The sequence below is a fragment of the Trichomycterus rosablanca genome, chromosome 24 (genome assembly GCF_030014385.1).
Source record: "Trichomycterus rosablanca isolate fTriRos1 chromosome 24, fTriRos1.hap1, whole genome shotgun sequence".
NCBI lineage: Eukaryota > Metazoa > Chordata > Actinopteri > Siluriformes > Trichomycteridae > Trichomycterus > Trichomycterus rosablanca.
The window spans coordinates 19,087,228-19,108,093 of NC_086011.1; the positions used below are offsets into that span (position 1 = coordinate 19,087,228).

Here is a 20,866-nt window from a genome sequence, read left to right on the forward strand (position 1 = left end):
GGGAGAATCGTGTTTCAGAGACTGAAATTAAAAACACAGACGTGATGTGAGTGACCGAGATTCACACCAAGTTCATTTAATTACATTAAACTGGTTTTATATTGTTTTCTCTCACTGTAATTAGTACTTTTAGTAATTTATAAATCATGTGCATTTGAGTTTTATGACTTTTAAAGGTGTAATTAGTATTTTAGTGATTTATAGTAATAATAATAACTAGTGATTCTAGTTATGTGACTTTTAAAGTTGCAATTTATCTTTTAATCATTAATAAACCACGTCAATTCAATTATAAGACATTTTAAAGGTGCGATAAGTATTTTAGTGATTTATAAATCATGTACATTCCAATTATATAACATGTTAAAGGTGCATTTAGCTTTTTAGTTAATTATAAATTATGTAAATTTAAGAAATGTGACGTTTAAAGGTGTAATTAGTACTTTTAGTCAATTAATAAACCATGTCAATTCTGATTATAAGATATTTTAAAGGTTCAGTCAGTACATTGTTGATTTATAAATCATGTTAATTTTGATTATATAACATGTTAAAGGTGCATTTAATATTTTAGTCACTTATAAACCTTGTAAGTTTTATGATTTTTAAAGGTGCAGTTAGTACTTTTAGTGATTTATAAATCATGTACATTTGAGTTATATTACATGTTAAAGATCCATTCCATATTTTAGTGATTTATAAATCTTGTACATTCTAGTTATATGAAATTTAAAGGTGTATGTAGTACTTTAGTGATTTATAAATCATATACATTCGAGTTATACGACATGTTAAAGGTGTAATCCGGGATTTTCAGTTAATAAATCAGAATTAAACACAGTTGTCATTATGTTCCTTGAGCGTTCCTCTTCATTTCAGCGGGTCAGTATCAGACCGTTGAGGAGGTCCCGGTCTCAGAAGCGGGCGCGGCTCTCTCCTCTCTGCCCCACCTCAGATTTCTCTTCACCTTCTTGTTGGACATGATGATGATGGCGGGGCTGGTGGCGGCGTAGAGCGACGAGAAGAAGATCCGCAGGTCTGAGATGAGCGCCGAGGACATGGTCTGTCTCACCATGATGGTGTACACCCAGAGTCCGTTGTCCACCCCGTACAGCACCACGTACACCGTCACCAGGGTCACCACGGTGACAGCGGCCCGTCGTTCGGCCGACGCCCCCGCCGCACCGCCCCTGCCTCCTCCAGAGCCTCCTCGCAGACCTTTCACCTGCCGACTGTGTCTGTACAGGAACACCAGGATCACCAGGCTGGCGGCGGTCATGAGCGCCATGGGCACCACGTCCCGGACCGTCTGTGCCGCCCCGTTGGCATCTTTCACGTAGGTGGACGGGAAGTTGACGAAGCAGAACTGCACGTTGATGCTGTTCTGGAGGAGCTTGGAGTCGTTCTTGGCGCCCTCGGAGAAGACGATGGACGGCGAGCTCACAGAGATGTTGATGATCCAGACCGCCAGAAAAATCGCCCACAGTAAGCGGCCGAACGTTTCCCGGGCGGCGGCCCACCGCGACCCCGGCGGCGTGATGCTCAGGCACTGGTAGGCGCTCAGCACGAAGGTCAGCCAGATGGAAAGCGAGCGCGACGTCCTGTAGACGAAAATGACGCCCTTGCAGCCGGCGTCGTTGAACACGTTAGCGATGCGGAAGGTCGCCAGGACCTCCAGCACACACCGGACCGCCACCACCAGCAGGTTGGCCAGCGCCAGGTGCAGCACGATGGCGTCGGCAGGAAGGAGGCGGCGCTCGTGGTGCAGCGCCGACAGGAAGGCGTAGATCACGGCGGTGTTGCCTGGGATTCCCGCCACAGCCAGCGAGAGGTACAGCAGACCACGCGTCAAGAGTTCAGACTCCATCGCTCATCACGCCTCCACGCACCACTCATCGCCCGAATCGTAACACTGAGCGCCTCCTGCACCTCTTATACCTGCGTCAGGGAAAACCGCTGGGAGCAGAAGGTTCTGCACGGTCCAGTGAACCCCCTCCGAGGCCAAACTCAACCTGCTCCTCCTTACCTGTATGATCTACACCTGACTGATCCACCACGCCCAGTTGGACTCGTCTCTCACCTGACTGGCATCTGACTGCATCTCTGTTTACTGTCTGCAGCGACGTTGACCCTGAGGACCTGGGTTTGATCCTCTGACCTCTGTTAGTGAAGAGTTTCTCATATTGGTCCAGCATCTGCATAAAGTTCCTCAAGGTTCCTCAAGGTTCTGCGAAGTTCCTTAAGGTTCCTCAGGGTTCCTTGGGCAAAGAAACACACACAAACACACACACACACACACACACACACACACACACACTTATTTAGAGCAATTTAGTATCTCCAGGTGTCCTGACTGCACATCTTTGGACTGTGTGAGGAAACCGGAGAACCTAGAGGAAACCCACACAGACACTTACGTTTACATTTTCGGCATTTGGCAGATGCACAGTACTGTGACAGTATACAGTCTGAGTATACAGTCTTAAGGGTTAAGGGCCTTGCTTAAGGGCCCAACAGCAGCAACCTGGCAGTTGTGGGGCTTGAACCAGCGACCTTCTGACTAAAAGGCAGTATTCAGCAGACACTTTTATCCAAAATTACTCATAATTATCATTGAATACAATTTGAGCAATTGAGGCTTAAGGGCCTTGATCAAGGTGATGGTGGGGCTTGAACCGGCAAACTTATGATTACTAGTCCAGTACCTTAACCACTGAGCTACCTCTGACACGTGGAGTTCAGACTACAGCATGATCTACAGCGCCATCAAGTGGAGAAGCGGTGAAATGAGCCTGTTAGTGCATCAAAACGGTTCAGAGTAAAAAGTTTCATCTTTTTTATTAATTTTTTATTAATTTTATTAGTAAAAATAATAAAAAACAATAAAAACTAAACAAAAACTCTCCTGATTTTTCCTCTCAGGTGGTTCTGAACTGGATCACTGAAGAGCCCCTGGAGAATCAGAGCAGCAGAACCCAAAATAAATGTATATAAGAACTAAATGCACACTGTATGACCAAAAGTATTTGGACGCCTGACCGTGAGCTTGTCGGACGTCCCATTTAAAAAAACAAAAAGTATCAATACTGAGTGACCTCTGTGTGATCTTAACAGCTGGAACACAAGACTGTGAAGTGTGTCTAAGTGTGGGGATTTGTGCCCATTCAGTCTCAGTTAAGTGGGGCTGAGGTCGGGGCTCTGTTCTGGACACTGGAGTTTCTTCATGTCTTTATAGAGCTCACTCATGCTGGAACAGGAAAGGACCTTCCCTAAACTGTTGCTGCAAACTCAGACACATGTAATTACCTTTATATGATTTATTTTTCCTGTTAGTAACTGTTGTGGCTGAAAGACATGAATGTAGAAATTAGAAAGGGCGTCCACATACTTTTGTCCCATCTCTGACAGGTGAAAGGAAGCGGTCTGCATCTCTCCTCGGTCAGGGTCTGCAGCGGTGGATGAAGTTACAGCTAGGGAATTGGATACGACTAGATTAGCAGGAAAGGGGGCAAATGCACGGTGTCCTTTTTATTAAATCTGTGAGGTGTGATAATTACTGCCGTGTTTAAACATCAGTAACACAAATCCCAGCAGTGCTGATCTAATTACCCAGTACACACTCTAATGATCCTCATCTCAGTTCAGCTAACGAGTCCCGGGGAAGATTCTGGCGTCTCAGACCCCCCGGGGAGGATTAGAGGATGTTTATGAAACAGTTTGGAGCATGAGCAGGCGCAGGCACGTCCATTTAATCATGTGTTTTCATTTGGGTTCGGAAACACACCTAAAGGGATTCAGCGCCGGCTCTAAGCTAATTATCCTGTTATGATGCGCTGGGGGACGCGGCCCAGGAGCAAAACGCTCGAGGACAGAGTCACGAGTCAAATACAAAGCTTATGGCCGAAAGTATGTAGACGCCCCTCATTGTTCAGGGTTTGAGTTTAACTGAGTTTTTACCTAAATAAAATTTGAACTGAATCAAAACAGATTCTGAGCTGACCGGATCCACCAACACTGTGCAGCTACAGGAACTAAGGCGCGGTCCTACAGCAAGACAAGGGTAGCTCAGCGGTTAAGGTACTGGACTGATAATCAGAAGGTTGCTAGTTCAAGCCCCACTGTTGGGCCTCTGAGCACGGCCCTTAACCCTTAATTGCTCAAATTGTGTTCAGTCATAACTGTAAGTTGTTTTGGATCAATACACAAGAATGTTCTATCTACTGTGGCCTGTAGTGTTTAAAATTTTCTTTTACTTTTTTTTTATTTATTTTTTTTATTGTTTCTTTTGTTTTGTTTTCTTTCATTTTATTTTATTTTTCTTTATTTAATTTTACTTTAATTTACTTTCTTTTATTTTATTTTATTTTACTTTATTTAATTTAATTTTTCTTTTTTTTCTTTTCTTTGGTTTTATTTTAGTAAAACACGCTGGCACACACAGAGCTGGCATCTCTAGCTTTCATGTCAAACCTCGAACCTTTGGCTCGTCCAAGGGTGGATGGATTCCTCATAACTGCTGCAGTTACGCCCTCTGCTGGCTGATTGATGGTGCTCCACAGAGACGGGGGATAATGGAGATCAGTGTGTGACTCTCTGTGTGCGATACGGATCTCTGTATGAACCTGTCCAGTGCAGGTGAAAAGAAGCGGTCGGTACTGCGGAGAGGATGTGTGTTAGTCAGTCTGTTGGATACGACTCAAATTGGGAGAAAATTGTAAGAAAAAACCAACAAAAGTCAAACAGCGTTTATGCAAACATAATTCATTTCCCATAATACATTGTTTTGATCCCATCAGGGTCCAATTTGCCCAAAATTTCTCTTAGTGGGTCCCTCCCTGTTATTTATTTTATCGTCTAATAAAATGGTGCTGTAAAAATAGCTCAGAAGGGTCTCTAGGATCATAGTTTTGTGGTAGTTCTCTTATTACCTAGTTTTATTGAATCTGGATGTTCCCTCGCCCCTCCACCGGCTTGTTTTTGGCTAAACCACTAATTGCGCTTAAGCAGGTGCGGCTCGGACCAGGTTTCCTCTGTGACTCTGGGTTACCGTGGTTACTTTAGATCTTGAGGCGTTTCGTTTCGGTAAGACGCCGTCGGCCCCCGGAGGAAAACTCCACCATATAAATGTGCATATGTTCACTTCCCGCCCTGCAGTGCAGCGTACAGATGAGCGCAGGCCGCCGCAGGAAGAACCACCACCAGGTACGTGGATCCTCCTACATCATGGTATTAGGGGGAGAGGGGGGGTGTTGAGCATATCTAAATATTAAGGGGGGGTCTTGGGTCTGGTCTTGTATTTTTTATTACTGAAAACAACCAGTGAAATATAGGTGTTCCATTCATTGTCTGTTTTAACCTTCCTTTATCCTGGTCAGGGTCACGGTGGATGCAAAACACTGGGTGAAAGGTAGGAAACACCCTGAACAGGTCGCCAGTCCATCACAGGGCAAACACACACACACACTTTTGTGGGAGGAAACCAGAGCACCCGGAGGAAGCCCACAGAGGGAGAACATGCAAAACTCAACACAGAAAGGACGCTCCAGCTGGGAATCAAACCCAGGACCTTCTTGCTGTGAGGCAACCGTGCTACCCACCGAGCCACCCTACAAAAAAGGAAAGAAGGATTCCACTCAGAAGCTTTTCTAAAAGAGCGGCACAGTGGCGCAGTGTTACCTCAAAGCAATAAGGTCCTGGGTTCGGTTCCCAGATTGGACGGCCAGGGTCCTTTCTGTGTTGAGTTTTACATGTTCTCTCTCTGTGGGCTTCCTCCGGGTGCTCCGGTTTCCTCCCACAGTACAAAGACGTGCAGTCAGGTTAATTAGAAACACTAGAAGTGTGTGCATTCTGCGATAGACTGGCGACCTGTCCGCGGTGTTCCCTGCCTTTCACCTGGCAAATTGGACCCACTGCAACCCTGACCAGGTCAGAACTGTGGTGAAACAGATAATAAACCTTTCTATGTTTCATAAGGTTCTTTAGGTTTAAGGAACGACCCAAATAACCCTTGAGGAACCCTAGTGAGGAAACGTTAAAGGTTTGAACCTTATAATAAATAACTGTTCATGTCTGTCTCATGTGTTGGTATAGAGAACGTTCCTGATGGACCTCTGCATCACTATCAAGGGCGTCTCGTTTCTGCTGCAGACAGGACTGGGAATCCTGGCGAACGCGTCGGTGCTGATGGCGTACGCCCACATCGCTGTGGTGGAAGCGCGCCTGCAGCCCGTGGACCGCATCCTGGCACACATCGCTTTCGCCAACCTCCTGCTCTTGACACGCGGCATTCCCCAAACCATGACGGTCTTCGGCCTGCGCCACCTGCTGGACGATCCCGGCTGCAAGGTGGTCATTTACGCCTACCGCATCGGCCGCGCCCTGTCCGTCTGCCTCACCTGCATGCTGAGCGTCTTCCAGGCCCTGACCATCGTGCCCGCCGGCGGGGCGTGCCTGAGCAGGATAAAATCGTACCTCCCCAAACTGGTGGTGCCCACCTTCGCCGGACTCTGGATCCTGAACATGATCGTGTGTTTAGCCGCGCCCATGTTCTCCATCGCGCCGCGGAACGGCACCGTCCCCCCCTTCACGCTCAACCTGGGGTTCTGCCACGTCGACTTCCGGGACAACCTGTCGTACGTGGTGAACGGCGCCATCCTGTCGACGCGAGACTTCACTTTCGTCGCCCTCATGCTGTCGTCCAGCACGTACATCCTGGTCCTGCTGCACAGACACGCCCGGCAGGTCCGCGCCATCCGCCGCACCCAGGGAAGCTCCATGGAGATGCGCGCGGCGAAGACGGTGGTGATGCTGGTGCTGCTGTACAGCCTGTTCTTCGGCATCGATAACATCATCTGGATCTACATGCTGACGGTGGCACAGGTTCCCGCCGTGGTGTCCGACATGAGGGTGTTTTTCTCCTCCTGCTACGCCACCTTCAGCCCTCTGCTGATGATCAGCTCCAACAAGAAGATAAAAGCTAGGATGGTGTGTGCGGCCGCCGACCGTCCCGCCCCGGACTTGACTGAGAAATCCAACGCAAAGTGAAATTGAATACTGATAATGGACGAGAAATACACAAGCACACTGTTCAATATATTCAAATGTAATAATGATTAAATGATCTAAATGTATCACCCTGTAGAGCTCACGCATTCCAGTAGACATGTTTGTGTAATTAAGATTTCTCCTGAACCATGTTGTATAAAGTTACCAGACGTGATTTCAGTAAAATGGTTTATAATCTTTATAGCTCCTCTTATTCATTCTTTACACTGAATATAAAGCTCCAGGAATTCTGGGAATCTTGCTAACTGGGAATACGCTACATGGCAAAAGTTTACAGACACCACACACATAATGTGCACATTTCATCCCAAAATTATGGGGTTTGTTTGTTTGTTTATTAGGATTTTAATGTCCTGTTTTACACTTTTGGTTACATTCATGACAAGAATGGCAGTCAGTCACTTCACAAGATTCATCAATCCACAAGTTTAATATTAAACACAGTCCTGGACAATCTGGTGTCTCCAGTTCATCTCACATGCATGTCTTTGTACTGTGGGAGGAAATCGGAGCACCCGGAGTAAACCCACGCAGACACAGGGAGAACATGCAAACTCCACACAGAAAGGAGCCGTACCGCCCCACCTGGGGATCGAACCCAGGACCTTCTTACTGAGAGAAGACAGTGCTACCCACCGAGCCACCGTGCCGTCCTAAAAATGATAGGGTATTAAGATTGATTTGGTGCCTGTTTTGCTGATCTAACAGCCTTGATGAGCTTGGTGAGGTCAGTAAGGCCTGGCTCACAGTCTACATTCCAATTTTTTTCAAAACGTGTTTTTATTTAGATTTTTTGCTACTCTAGCCATCCTCCTAATGTGCACCAGATATCAAGTACAGTATTGTCCTCATAATGCACATGGGCAAGTCAGGCGTCTATGCTGACCAGGGTCTTCCTACCTTGCACCCAATGTTTTACCGGCAAAATCAGACCTGCTGCAGCCCTGACCAGGACAAAGCGGCTAATAAAGTTGAAATAAAATAATATTATTTAAAATAGTCAGTTTGAGTTAGAATTTTAGAGTTATATGTGTGTCTTCTAAGAGATAGGGGGCTGGTCTTGCATGCTTGGACAAAACACCCATAGTTATGTTAAATATGGCACCAAATTGGTCCCTTTTTTCCTGATATGATATCTTTTTAACACACTTAATTCACGTAAAAGTGATCATGCAATGAAAGAATACATCTGAAATGTCATGTTCTTTAGTTTTAATACAAATGAGTGAGTGTATTACATATGCCTGACTGTAGTTTATATGAATAATATGCAGATTAATAAAGCACATAAATACCACAGTAAACCGTGTGTTTCTCTGTGTTCTGCAGGTAAGTTAGAATCACACCTGATGTTTTTATAATCACGATAAACTCGATATGAAACTTAACCAGTCGACTGTGTGGAACTCGACAACAAACAAACGCTGTCATTAGAACACTTTAAGTTTCTGCATTAATTTAAACGTTTATTTGGACAGATTCATGGTGCAGGCAGGAGTTTTCCTCCAGTCTGACCCGGTTTATCCCGGAGTTGAATCAGCAGGGGTGCAGTTCGACCCCAGCTCTGAGGAGCGGGTTGTTCGGCGCTAATGCGCATGCGTGTGTGAGGGCGCTGCGCAGGCGCCGTGGCGAGCCTGTTGATGTGGGTATTGACAGTTGGTTGAGGCTGAGAGAGATAAACTCAGTGATCGTTAAAAACAGGTAAAACCATCCAGAATCCGCGTGTACTCGCTGTTTAAACTGTTTGTCGGTGTGTTAGCGGGGTTTAACGCGACGGTGGGTCGGTACAGAAGCTTTAATTGGGAGTTTTGTCGGTGGAAACAAAGGGCCGTTTGCGCTGGAACAGCTCGTACTTCCGCTTATCAGGCTAATGCTAACTAGCTTCCGCAGCCGGATTAGCATGCTAGCGGCCTCAGAGCTTATAAATAATCATAATTTATTTATCTCTAAATAATCTGTTTAATCATTTAGGCATGATGAGAGTAAACCTCGCTGTGAGTGGAATGGTACAGGTGTAGCTCTGGTGTAAAAGTGAATAATTAAATGTCTTGATTGTTTAGTGTCAGTTTTATTATTAGCAGCACAAAATATGAACATTTATCATCTAAATTTAACATTTAACATTAAAACCGACTTACAATTGTGTGGTTAATACAGCCTGAACACTTGAGGGTTAAGGGCCTTGTTTAGGGGCCCAACAGTGGGAATTTAGCTGTGGTGGGGCTTGAACCGGCAACCTTCTGATTACTAGTCGAGCTACCACTGCCCCTAATTTAAATCTACAGTCGTTAGGGACAATTCGTATGTATAAAAGATTTTGTTTACATGTGTGTCACGATTCTGACTCTAAATACTAAACCTTGATTATACAAAAGCAGCCGATCTTAAAGTAGGGGCCCCTGGGGGCCCATAACATCATCAAATAAACTAATAGAACCCTGAACTATGACACAGAACAGAAGTCGTGTATAATTTGTACAGAACCAGATCAGCCAATAGAAAGCTGTCAGATCATGATCATGTCGTTTCTACTGGTCAGAACTGTCCACTGTCAGACAGGCTTATTTCTTTCATTTATACAGCTGAATCAACCGGCTTCATACTGACACACCGGCACCCCGACCGGCTTCGTACTGACACACCGGGACCCCGACCGGCTTCGTACTGACACACCGGGACCCCGACCGGCTTCATACTGACACACCGGGACCCCGACCGGCTTCGTACTGACACACCGGGACCCCGACCGGCTTCATACTGACACACCGGGACCCCGACCGGCTTCGTACTGACACACCGGGACCCCGACCGGCTTCATACTGACACACCGGGACCCCGACCGGCTTCATACTGACACACCGGCACCCCGACCGGCTTCATACTGACACACCGGCACCCCGACCGGCTTCGTACTGACACACCGGGACCCCGACCGGCTTCGTACTGACACACCGGGACCCCGACCGGCTTCATACTGACACACCGGGACCCCGACCGGCTTCGTACTGACACACCGGGACCCCGACCGGCTTCGTACTGACACACCGGCACCCCGACCGGCTTCGTACTGACACACCGGGACCCCGACCGGCTTCATACTGACACACCGGCACCCCGACCGGCTTCATACTGACACACCGGCACCCCGACCGGCTTCATACTGACACACCGGGACCCCGACCGGCTTCATACTGACACACCGGGACCCCGACCGGCTTCATACTGACACACCGGGACCCCGACCGGCTTCATACTGACACACCGGGACCCCGACCGGCTTCATACTGACACACCGGGACCCCGACCGGCTTCATACTGACACACCGGGACCCCGACCGGCTTCAGCACTTCTCATTTTCATCTGCAGTAGATTCAGAGTTCAGGGTTTAAACAAGAACTCGTCTGAATTGGTCTGAATTTAATGTCAGTCAGTAAATGACACTCATAAATGAAATGATAGAATAAATGAAGCTACGATACACGGCGCAGCTACATTAATAGTTGAATGTAAATCTAGAACATCCAGCGATGGTGCGAGGCTTCATGTTCTGTCTCAAATACCAAAATTCTCCTCCGTGTTGTGACCCACAGAATCGGTTGTTAGTTTTCCCTGAGTCATGTTTTTAGCTGCTTGACGTTTTGACTAAGTGATTACTAACTGAATTGCCGTAGGATTGTTAGTGTAAGAGACTAGGGCTGGGCGGTATGACCAAGAATTTGTATTATGGTATTTTTTTAAGATTCTGATTTTTGATTTATTTTTTTGTTTGTTTGTTTTAGTTTTTTTGTATGACTGGGACGTTTTATGTGTCTGTGGCTGATTTTACTGTCATAAATATATAGAATATAAACAGTGTTAATTTCACCATGTACAGTGTATCACAAAAGTGAGTACACCCCTCACATTTCTGCAGATATTTAAGTATATCTTTTCATGGGACAACACTGACAAAATGACACTTTGACACAATGAAAAGTAGTCTGTGTGCAGCTTATATAACAGTGTAAATTTATTCTTCCCTCAAAATAACTCAATATACAGCCATTAATGTCTAAACCACCGGCAACAAAAGTGAGTACACCCCTAAGAGACTACACCCCTAAATGTCCAAATTGAGCACTGCTTGTCATTTTCCCTCCAAAATGTCATGTGATTTGTTAGTGTTACTAGGTCTCAGGTGTGCGTAGGGAGCAGGTGTGTTCAATTTAGTAGTACAGCTCTCACACTCTCTCATACTGGTCACTGAAAGTTCCAACATGGCACCTCATGGCAAAGAACTCTCTGAGGATCTTAAAAGACGAATTGTTGCGCTACATGAAGATGGCCAAGGCTACAAGAAGATTGCCAACACCCTGAAACTGAGCTGCAGCACAGTGGCCAAGATCATCCAGCGTTTTAAAAGAGCAGGGTCCACTCAGAACAGACCTCGCGTTGGTCGTCCAAAGAAGCTGAGTGCACGTGCTCAGCGTCACATCCAACTGCTGTCTTTGAAAGATAGGCGCAGGAGTGCTGTCAGCATTGCTGCAGAGATTGAAAAGGTGGGGGGTCAGCCTGTCAGTGCTCAGACCATACGCCGCACACTACATCAAATTGGTCTGCATGGCTGTCACCCCAGAAGGAAGCCTCTTCTGAAGTCTCTACACAAGAAAGCCCACAAACAGTTTGCTGAAGACATGTCAACAAAGGACATGGATTACTGGAACCATGTCCTATGGTCTGATGAGACCAAGATTAATTTGTTTGGTTCAGATGGTCTCAAGCATGTGTGGCGGCAATCAGGTGAGGAGTACAAAGATAAGTGTGTCATGCCTACAGTCAAGCATGGTGGTGGGAATGCCATGGTCTGGGGCTGCATGAGTGCAGCAGGTGTTGGGGAGTTACATTTCATTGAGGGACACATGAACTCCAATAAGTACTGTGAAATACTGAAGCAGAGCATGATCCCCTCCCTCCGGAAAATGGGTCGCAGGGCAGTGTTCCAGCATGATAATGACCCCAAACACACCTCTAAGACGACCACTGCTTTATTGAAGAGGCTGAGGGTAAAGGTGATGGACTGGCCAAGCATGTCTCCAGACCTAAACCCAATAGAACATCTTTGGGGCATCCTCAAGCGGAAGGTGGAGGAGTGCAAAGTCTCGAATATCCGCCAGCTCCGTGATGTCGTCATGGAGGAGTGGAAAAGCATTCCAGTGGCAACCTGTGAAGCTCTGGTAAACTCCATGCCCAGGAGAGTTAAGGCAGTTCTGGGAAATAATGGTGGCCACACAAAATATTGACACTTCAGGAACTTTCACTAAGGGGTGTACTCACTTTTGTTGCCGGTGGTTTAGACATTAATGGCTGTATATTCAGTTATTTTGAGGGAAGAATAAATTTACACTGTTATATAAGCTGCACACAGACTACTTTTCATTGTGTCAAAGTGTCATTTTGTCAGTGTTGTCCCATGAAAAGATATACTTAAATATCTGCAGAAATGTGAGGGGTGTACTCACTTTTGTGATACACTGTATATAATGAAGGTTTTGAGGACTATTAGCTGCTCGTACAGTAGCTTACTGCAGTTCTGACAGATCAAACTATTTAGAACTGAGATTTTGATGCCAAACACACACTTGGCCTCTAGCTTGTAAGACTCGGGATGTTCTGAACTCTTGTGTTTGTAACTCTGTGTGTGTGTGTGTAGAGCGAGAGAAATGGCAGCCATCCGTAAGAAGCTGGTGATCGTCGGCGATGGTGCATGCGGTAAAACGTGTCTCCTCATCGTCTTCAGTAAGGACCAGTTCCCCGAGGTGTACGTCCCCACCGTCTTCGAAAACTACGTGGCCGACATCGAAGTGGACAGCAAACAGGTAACCAAGGGGGCGGGTTCGGATCAGAACGGGGGTGAGCGCGTGACTGTACGGGTTAAAGTTGGTCCGGTGTAAATGATTTTGCTGCTGATCCCAGTTCGCTGCGCTGTGTCTGTCTGTAGGTGGAGCTGGCGCTGTGGGACACGGCCGGGCAGGAGGATTACGACCGCCTGCGCCCCCTCTCTTACCCCGACACCGACGTCATACTCATGTGCTTCTCCATCGACAGTCCTGACAGCCTCGGTAAACACACACACACACACACACACTCACACACACATGCGCTCTGTATTCTGCGTGTATGGTATCACACCTCTAACCTGACGGATCTTTACAGAGAACATCCCGGAGAAATGGACCCCCGAGGTGAAACACTTCTGCCCCAACGTCCCCATCATCCTGGTGGGTAACAAGAAGGATCTGCGTAACGATGAGCACACCCGCCGCGAACTGGCCAAGATGAAGCAGGTACAGAACGACTGCTCACTTCAACCCTTTAAACCCTTATTTATTGTCTCACCAAGAAAATAATGTTTTAAAATGATTTCTTTGCCTTCGTTGGGACTATATAAACAACAAATAATTATATTCTTGTTCTAGTGCGCTCAGTATTTTGTAATGAGCCTCTACCAAACAGTTGAGACGATCTTAAACATGATCCAACGTTTCATGGATGATGGTGGGCTGACGCACGTCAGTCGAGCAGTAGATACGACCCTAACAAGATTATTTAAATACCGCTTAATTTTAAAGTATTTAGACTCAAAGTGACCATTAAAGAGTTAGTTTGGAATACAGACACATATTAAGATCCTCTATCAGTCAGGTAGTAGCTGAATTTACTCACTTCTGAGTGGAAAGTGGAATCTGGGTGCTCGGGCGTGTTTGAGGGAGGGATGGTCGGTCGGCGTCTCTTCCCACTGTGATATGCGTGTTATTGAGGGTTTTCTTTCACTAGCCCACCATCTCAAAGATCTCAGGTGGTGCTGTCGACCTGGCTGGGGGTCCAAACAGGCCCAGTTGGCTGTGCCTGAGGAAGGGAGGTCGAGGATCTCATTGTGGCTGTACAATTGCGACCTCTGCTGTCCGGTCAAGGACATTAGGTCACATTCATATGAGAAGCAGCAGAACTGCTGTTGCGCCGGCTGTGCCATTGCTTCCTGTGGGGTGCTGCTTAGTTTGCCGCTGATTAAACAGTTTGCCGCTAACTTTCTCAAAGCTTCTCCAATGAGACGAACTGTTTGATATGAGGCGGTAAAAGCGACTGTGTGAACAAAGCTTAGCGTGACTTACTGTAGTAAAACAGTGAGTGAGGAATGTGATTAGTGGAGGAACTTATGAGCAGTAATAATGAAGAGAAGTTTAGTGCTCCTGTCTCCTTCTTTTACTACATTAAACCACGTTAAGCTTCATTCTGAACCAGAAGCGTTTTAGACTCTGGGAGAAGCTGATTCTGATTCTCAGCATTTCTCAGAAGCTGGAGCTGTAACACAAGTTTAAAAGTGAAACAGGGAGGAGAATCCAGATAAACACAGATACACGTGCAGCTGTAACCCTGTGTGATAGGGCGGCATGAGGATTTGGGGTGTGTGTGTATAATTCCCTCCACTCTCTGTGTTTAGGAGCCGGTGAAGGCGGAGGAGGGGCGCGACATGGCCAACCGGATCTACGCCTTCGGCTACATGGAGTGTTCGGCCAAGACGAAGGACGGTGTGAGGGAGGTGTTCGAGATGGCCACCAGGGCGGCGCTGCAGGCCCGAAAAGGCAAAAAAGGCTCCAAATGCCTCCTACTGTAAAAGCACCGGGACTCTGTTGCTTGTATTGCTGGGCGGGAGGGGCCACACATAGACCCCGACCCTGTCCACCCCCCCTTTTTTTTTTTGCCTGATAACGACTGCGCTCGTCGGCAAAGCGCTTTTTAAATTGTTAACGTCTTTTTAAGCGAAGCGAATAGTAACGGAAGTTTTTTCTTTGTTTTTTGTCAGTATTTAAAGAGGCAGACGCGGAGCTGCGCAGTTCTATCATATCCTCTACGTATGTGTCGTTTTTCCACTCCGTCGGCGGGCGGAGTCGTCCGAACCGTGTCTTTATTAAACCACGTGCTCGTGTCGGTGAGGTGTTTTTCACTGTGATGCCTAAATCACGTTTATTTCTCATTCCAATCACAAATATGCAATGAAGACGATTAAACAACGACAAACAGATGATCAGGACCAACGTGCAATACAGAAGAGACACGCCGACTGTCTGTCTGTCCGCCTGTCTGTCTGTGAGTCTGTGTGTTTTCAGGAATGCACACGCTTGGACGAGACTTGAACCTTTTTTTTGTTTGTTTCTTTGGTTTTTCTTCCTTTTAAAAACAAGCAGAAACCTGATTCTGTATCTTTGTGTATTAAAGAAAAACTTTTTAAGAAGCTGGTGTTCGTCTGGGTTTATTCACTCGTGCTTTTGTTCCTCTCCCAAAATTAACCCAAACCCCCCTGATCTGATTACATTTAGGGCATTTAGCGGACGCTTTTATCCAAATCGACTTACAGTACTGTGAGAGTATAATGTCTAAGCAATTAAGGGTTAAGGGCCTTGCTCAAGGGCCCGGCGGTGGTGTGGTTTTAAACCAGCCACCTTCTGCTTACTAGTCCAGTACCTTAACCACTTGGTTACAACTGCCCTATTATCCAAAGCAACTTACAATAGTGTGGCAGTATACTGTCTAAGCAGTTGAGGGTTAAGAGCCCAACTTTGGCAACCTGGCAGCGGTGGGGTTTGAACCAGCGACCTTTCGATTACTAGTCCTGTACCTTAACTGCTAAGCTACAACTGCCTTTGATCAAGGAGAGCCGGGTCACCACATGTCCTATCTGAGCAGCTTCTTTTCACCTGCTGGTTTTGGGTTCCCACACTGAGCCCCATCGCTGTGTGGACGCCCGGCCAGGTCGCAGCTCTGCCGAGGTTCGATTTTTTTTTTTTTATCTGGATGCGTGTCCAAACTTTCTACCCAAAACATCAGAAACAGAAGCAAATATTTCAGTTCATAATTTTTTATTGCTTAAATAAACTTGTAACCACGTGCCAGCTAAACTCTCTCCAACCTTAAATACAGTGAGCAGCGAACAGTCGGAACGCTGTGAAAGAGGAACGTACGCGCTCGTGTTCTCACACAGGAGCTATCACAGTATCATCACAGCCTGTCAGAATGATTACGTACACCACTGACAGGGAAAGGGAGAGGGGACGTAGACAGACCGAAGCCCTGTGATGGATGGAACACCCCAGTGGTTCTTGGTGGAACTGTGGTACCACTGGCCGGCCTGGCGTCTACATATACACACACGTGTATGTGGTTGTGCCTGAATTGGCCAAGGCGCCCTGTCCAGGGTGTTCCTGTCCTGTATCCAGCGTTTCCCAATGGAACCGGACCTGCCACGACCCTGACCAGGATAGAGTGGTGGATGAAACGAATAAAGTATATACATGTACTATGAAAATCCATAGTGGGATATTAACAACAAAAAATACACATGGGGGGTGAATATGTGTGTGGCACTTATTTAACAATCCACTAATGATTCATTACAAAATACAGATTATGAAAACAGGCTTTAATTCCCAGGTTCGAATCTCAGCGGTGCTATCAGCCGGCCGAGCGTCTACACAGACATGTCTGGTGTGGGCGTGGTCGAAGTCCTGCGATTGATTGTCGTCCTGTCCAGAGTAGTACCAGCTTGCACCCAGTAATTTCCTGTGAACCCCCTGCAACCCTGACCAGGATGAAGTGCTTAATAAAAAATGAGATAATAATAAAATAATAAAGTAGGGAATTCGTTTGGATGTTGTGTTGAGTCTGTGCTAGCGGACCGCACCATCAGGTCGCCGGTGTGTCTGGTTTTAGTTCTGAATTGAAACGTCTGATAGTGAGGAGTGATGATGATGATGATGATGATGACGATGATGACGGATTCACGTCGTTCTCTGTAATCGTCACTGGCGTTTTTTCTCGGCTTTGCGAGCGCGGGTGACGACGACGGGCAGCAGGGCGAGCGCGGCGATCAATCCGGCCACCAGGGGGCGGTAGAACAGCCAGCCCACTGAGATGGTGAGGAGAGAGAGGGAGCAGGATACACACAGGGCGAAGAGCTTCACCCCTGCAGATACCAGCTCTCTCAGCACAGGCACCCAGTCCACTACACACACACACACACACACACACACACACACACACATCAATTCTGGATTAAAATTTAATTAAAACAATTTAATTAATAAAACATTCACACGTATGAGGCGTTCGGGTGGCACAGAAGCCTATTACAATTAGCAAGCCCAGTGACACCGAGACCGGGGTTCGAATCTAGGGTGCTATCAGCCAGCCAGGCATCTACACAGCCATGACTGGTTATGTCTGTCTGAGGAGGGGAGGGAGGATGTACCTTGCCTGGCCTTGTGCCCAGTGTTTTCCGGTAACCCCGTACCCCCAGCCCTGACCAGGATAAAGCAGTGTGTGTGTGTGTGTGTGTGTGTGTGTGTGTGTGTGTGTTTTACCGAGAGTGTAGAAGATGCGCATTGTCAGGTTGATCCCGATGTACATGAGGAGCCAGCCGGCCGCCCTCAGCGCCCACGTCTTCATCACGTTGTGCTGATGTTCACGAGCAAACACCTCCTGCGCACACACACACACACACACACACATCAGTCCTGGTCAGTGGCAGTAAGAAGGTTGGCATGACAGAACATCTTGATTTTAGGGTGGTGCAGTGGTCTGTAAGGCTAGCCCGCCAACCCTGAGACCCGGGTTTGAATCTCAGTGGTGTCAATGGCTGTCTACATACACGGGGGCCGGTGAACTGGACCCGCCGTGACCCTGACCAGGATAAAGCGGTTGATGAAAAAGAAATAAGAATGAAATAATAAAATAACCGACTACATTCTCTAGATGGACCCTTGTTGTAAGCGTTTGTGTGTGGTCGTGGACCCACTGCAACCTTGACCAGAACACACACACATGTACGTACCTCAGCAGTGAGATCTTCCAGGTAGAGGATCTCCAGTGTGTCTCCTGATTTAGCCTTGAACGGCATCAGCTGATCTTCACGCTGCATGGCCACCACACTTGCCTACACACACACACACACACACACACACACACACAGTGTCTTTGCAGCAGGTGGATTTGTTCCGATGATTCGTACACAAGAAATTCTGTAACTCACTGCTTGTGCTGGTCCAGGGTAAAAACCTTCACCACTGAGGCCGGCGTAGGAGAAACTGACCCGCACGTCTCCTACCTACACACACACACACACACACACACACACACAGGTCAGACTACTGCACAGGTTCACTGACAGCACCACTCGGATTCGAACCCAGATCTTAGAGGTGAAGGGTCAGTGTGAGTGTGTGTGTGTGTGTGTGTGTGTGTGTGTGTGTGTGTGTTACCTCTGGTCTGCGAGGGTCAGCCGTGTGGTAGAAGTGATCCTCATACACGGTGAGAAAGGGGTCAGTGACAGGAAGTCCCCCCAAACTCAGAGTCTGGAAACTATTGATCTGATCAATCAAACCTGCAGCACATAAAAAATACAGCCAATCACATCCAATCACATCCAATCATATCCAATCACAGATCACATTCAACCACGTCCAATCACAGATCACATCCAATCACATCTGATCACATCCAATCACAAATCACGTCCAATCATATCTGATCACATTTAAATACATCTATTCACACTGCGACCCTGACCAGGATAAAACAGACAGTGAATGAATGAACAGATGAAAGTATTAATGTTTATTTACATTGTTTACAAGTTCATTATATTAAACATATCATTACATTAAAAACTCTATTGCACTGTGGGAACAGGGTATGACACAGTAAATAAATACCTGTGGAGAGGAAGAAGCTACCGACCCAAACCTCAGGAGCCACGACCGTCACGCTTTCCACCGCCATCGCACTGAATAACACAGAGAGTGAAGGACTGAATTAATTCATACAGGTTTTTGGAAGAACTGAATGTGCTTTAGTGTTTGAGTTCAAACAGATCAGGAAGAACCAGAGAACTCCAGAGAACATCTGGTTCTCCTGCTCACTTCCACTCCTTCCTTCATTTCTGATTCAGGCTTTGTTTTCTCCTCGTCCTCTTTAAATTTAAAACGCCGTACATGGGATTGATGTGGCCGATCTCCTGATCGAAGTTCCTGCTGTTCACCACCTCCGACTTCCACTCGGTGTCTGAGGGAGGATCAAAAAATCGATATGAGACGTCGGGCGGAGCAGAAATGTGGTTTTAGAGATGCATGATGGGAGATGAACTCACTGTACGTGTACGTGGTCTCACTCTTGGTTTCACCGTCCTCTTTATAGTCCCTGTTTATAGAGCCAATCAGAAGATGAGCTGGACATTTCATCATTCATACAGTCTCTATAAAGAATGGGCTTTTATTTATAGGGTCATTATTTAAACTTTTAGAGGTCAAATGAAACCAGAATGTCCAGGAACTTCTGTTGAGTAAAGACCGGGTTCTGTATCGCTACACTAATAAATCAGACTCAGTTCCAGTTCCAGAGTTATTTTTATGATGGCAGAGGTGGCAGAGTTTTACTCACCGTGTCTCCTGGTACTCCACCCACTGGTACATCTCCACGTTCCTCTTCAACTTCACCGCGTGTACCGCCACCTTATAGTTCGGATCATACAGAGGCTGAGAGAGACGAACAGAGAGGAAGAGAGAACGTTCGCATGATGCCACCACCGTCGTGTTTCAGTGCAGGGATGGTACCAGTGTGTCTGTGTGAGATGTTTCTACCTGAGCGGTGCGCAGCTTGGCTGACAGGTGAACCAGGAGCCCGTTGTTCTGGGGGTTGATGTAGGCGTCCGGGTGAAGGGGCACGACCTGAGAAAGACCCTCGTCCAGAGAGTTAGCGGTGCGGATCGCTCTGCCCTGTGGAGCGAGGCGAGGAGGACGAGCTGGATTACAAAAACATCCCTGTTGTGTTAAAAATCCAGCAGATGAATGAAATACGGAACACTCACCTCATTGGTGAAGAGCAGGTAGAAGGAGAGGAAGAAGAGTGCCACACCCACCGCCATCCCACCCATCGTTTCTCCCAAACGCTCCAGGAATCCCGGAGAGCTTGTCGTGTTAATACGGGTGTGTCGATCCGGACCTTCCACTCCCGAGAACTATGAGAGAAAACACACGATGCAAACACACCGGTTATTAAATCATTCCAGACGTGAGCAAAAACAAAACTGGTTAGACTGGTGTATCTGAACAGACTCTGGTTTACATATACTGTATAGTCTTATGCATAGGTTTGGACACTACTGGGCATTTAGTATAAGAGTCTGCCATGTTTTTGTTTGTGAGCAGTGGATCAGGTGGGCGTGTCTATAACATGACAAGTAGAAGTTAATGCAAACAAGCAGCTCAGTTTCTCTCATTTCTGTCCCACAGCATGTTAAATAAACCTGTAAAAACTTGTTTTTATTTAGGAAATTAACAGACTTATTAGAAATCAGTTTAATATTAGTAGAAATGTGCAGTTATATGAAGAATAATGAAATAAATAAGAGCAGTAATGTAAACACTCACCGGTGCAGACATGATTAGAAGTGTCTCTGATAAACTGAAGCTTCTTCAGTCCAACAAACCTCAGCTGTTTACAAACAAACAGTTTATATTAAAATGATTATTATTATTATAACGCAGTTATTTATATTGAACTTATAACACAGTTAGTGAATGAGAGGCTAATAAAGTTCCGACTTACTCTGTAGCTCACTAAGCGGAAGTAGTATAGCGCTGAGCATGATGGGAAATGTAGTCTTTCTTGTGTAGGCTGTAATGGCGGACAAGCTAATCGAAATCGTTCAGATTTAACTTTACATTTCTATTTTTTGTAGCATTTATACGATTTAAATTGTACAGAAACACT

The 20,866-nt window shown here is 46.5% G+C and overlaps 4 protein-coding genes across 4 annotated transcripts; 2 read left to right on the plus strand and 2 right to left on the minus strand.

The window, feature by feature from the left end:
• Positions 1–889: 889 nt before the first annotated feature.
• LOC134301449 (olfactory receptor class A-like protein 1) lies at positions 890–1,867 on the minus strand. The gene has a single exon (XM_062986133.1). The coding sequence runs from the start codon at positions 1,865–1,867 to the stop codon at positions 890–892; it is 978 nt and encodes a 325-aa protein (XP_062842203.1).
• Positions 1,868–6,102: 4,235 nt separating this feature from the next.
• LOC134302024 (olfactory receptor class A-like protein 1) lies at positions 6,103–7,099 on the plus strand. The gene has a single exon (XM_062987003.1). It carries the CDS (start codon positions 6,103–6,105, stop codon positions 7,042–7,044), a length of 942 nt encoding a protein of 313 aa, XP_062843073.1. The 3' UTR covers positions 7,045–7,099.
• A 1,589-nt stretch (positions 7,100–8,688) lies between these two features.
• On the plus strand, positions 8,689–15,335 carry LOC134301906 (rho-related GTP-binding protein RhoA-B-like). Its single transcript, XM_062986832.1, has 5 exons — positions 8,689–8,766; positions 12,756–12,921; positions 13,044–13,164; positions 13,259–13,389; positions 14,544–15,335. Exons 2-5 carry the CDS (start codon positions 12,766–12,768, stop codon positions 14,715–14,717), a joined length of 582 nt encoding a protein of 193 aa, XP_062842902.1. The 5' UTR covers positions 8,689–8,766; positions 12,756–12,765; the 3' UTR covers positions 14,718–15,335.
• A 608-nt stretch (positions 15,336–15,943) lies between these two features.
• On the minus strand, positions 15,944–20,587 carry LOC134301905 (transmembrane protein 43). The gene is made up of 12 exons (XM_062986831.1): positions 20,524–20,587; positions 19,962–20,111; positions 19,735–19,869; positions 19,535–19,629; positions 19,245–19,294; positions 19,090–19,159; positions 18,811–18,881; positions 18,358–18,479; positions 18,129–18,203; positions 17,931–18,032; positions 17,461–17,578; positions 15,944–17,102 (listed from the first exon to the last, which is right to left on the minus strand). Exons 1-12 carry the CDS (start codon positions 20,533–20,535, stop codon positions 16,900–16,902), a joined length of 1,203 nt encoding a protein of 400 aa, XP_062842901.1. The 5' UTR covers positions 20,536–20,587; the 3' UTR covers positions 15,944–16,899.
• Between the last annotated feature and the right edge of the window lie 279 nt (positions 20,588–20,866).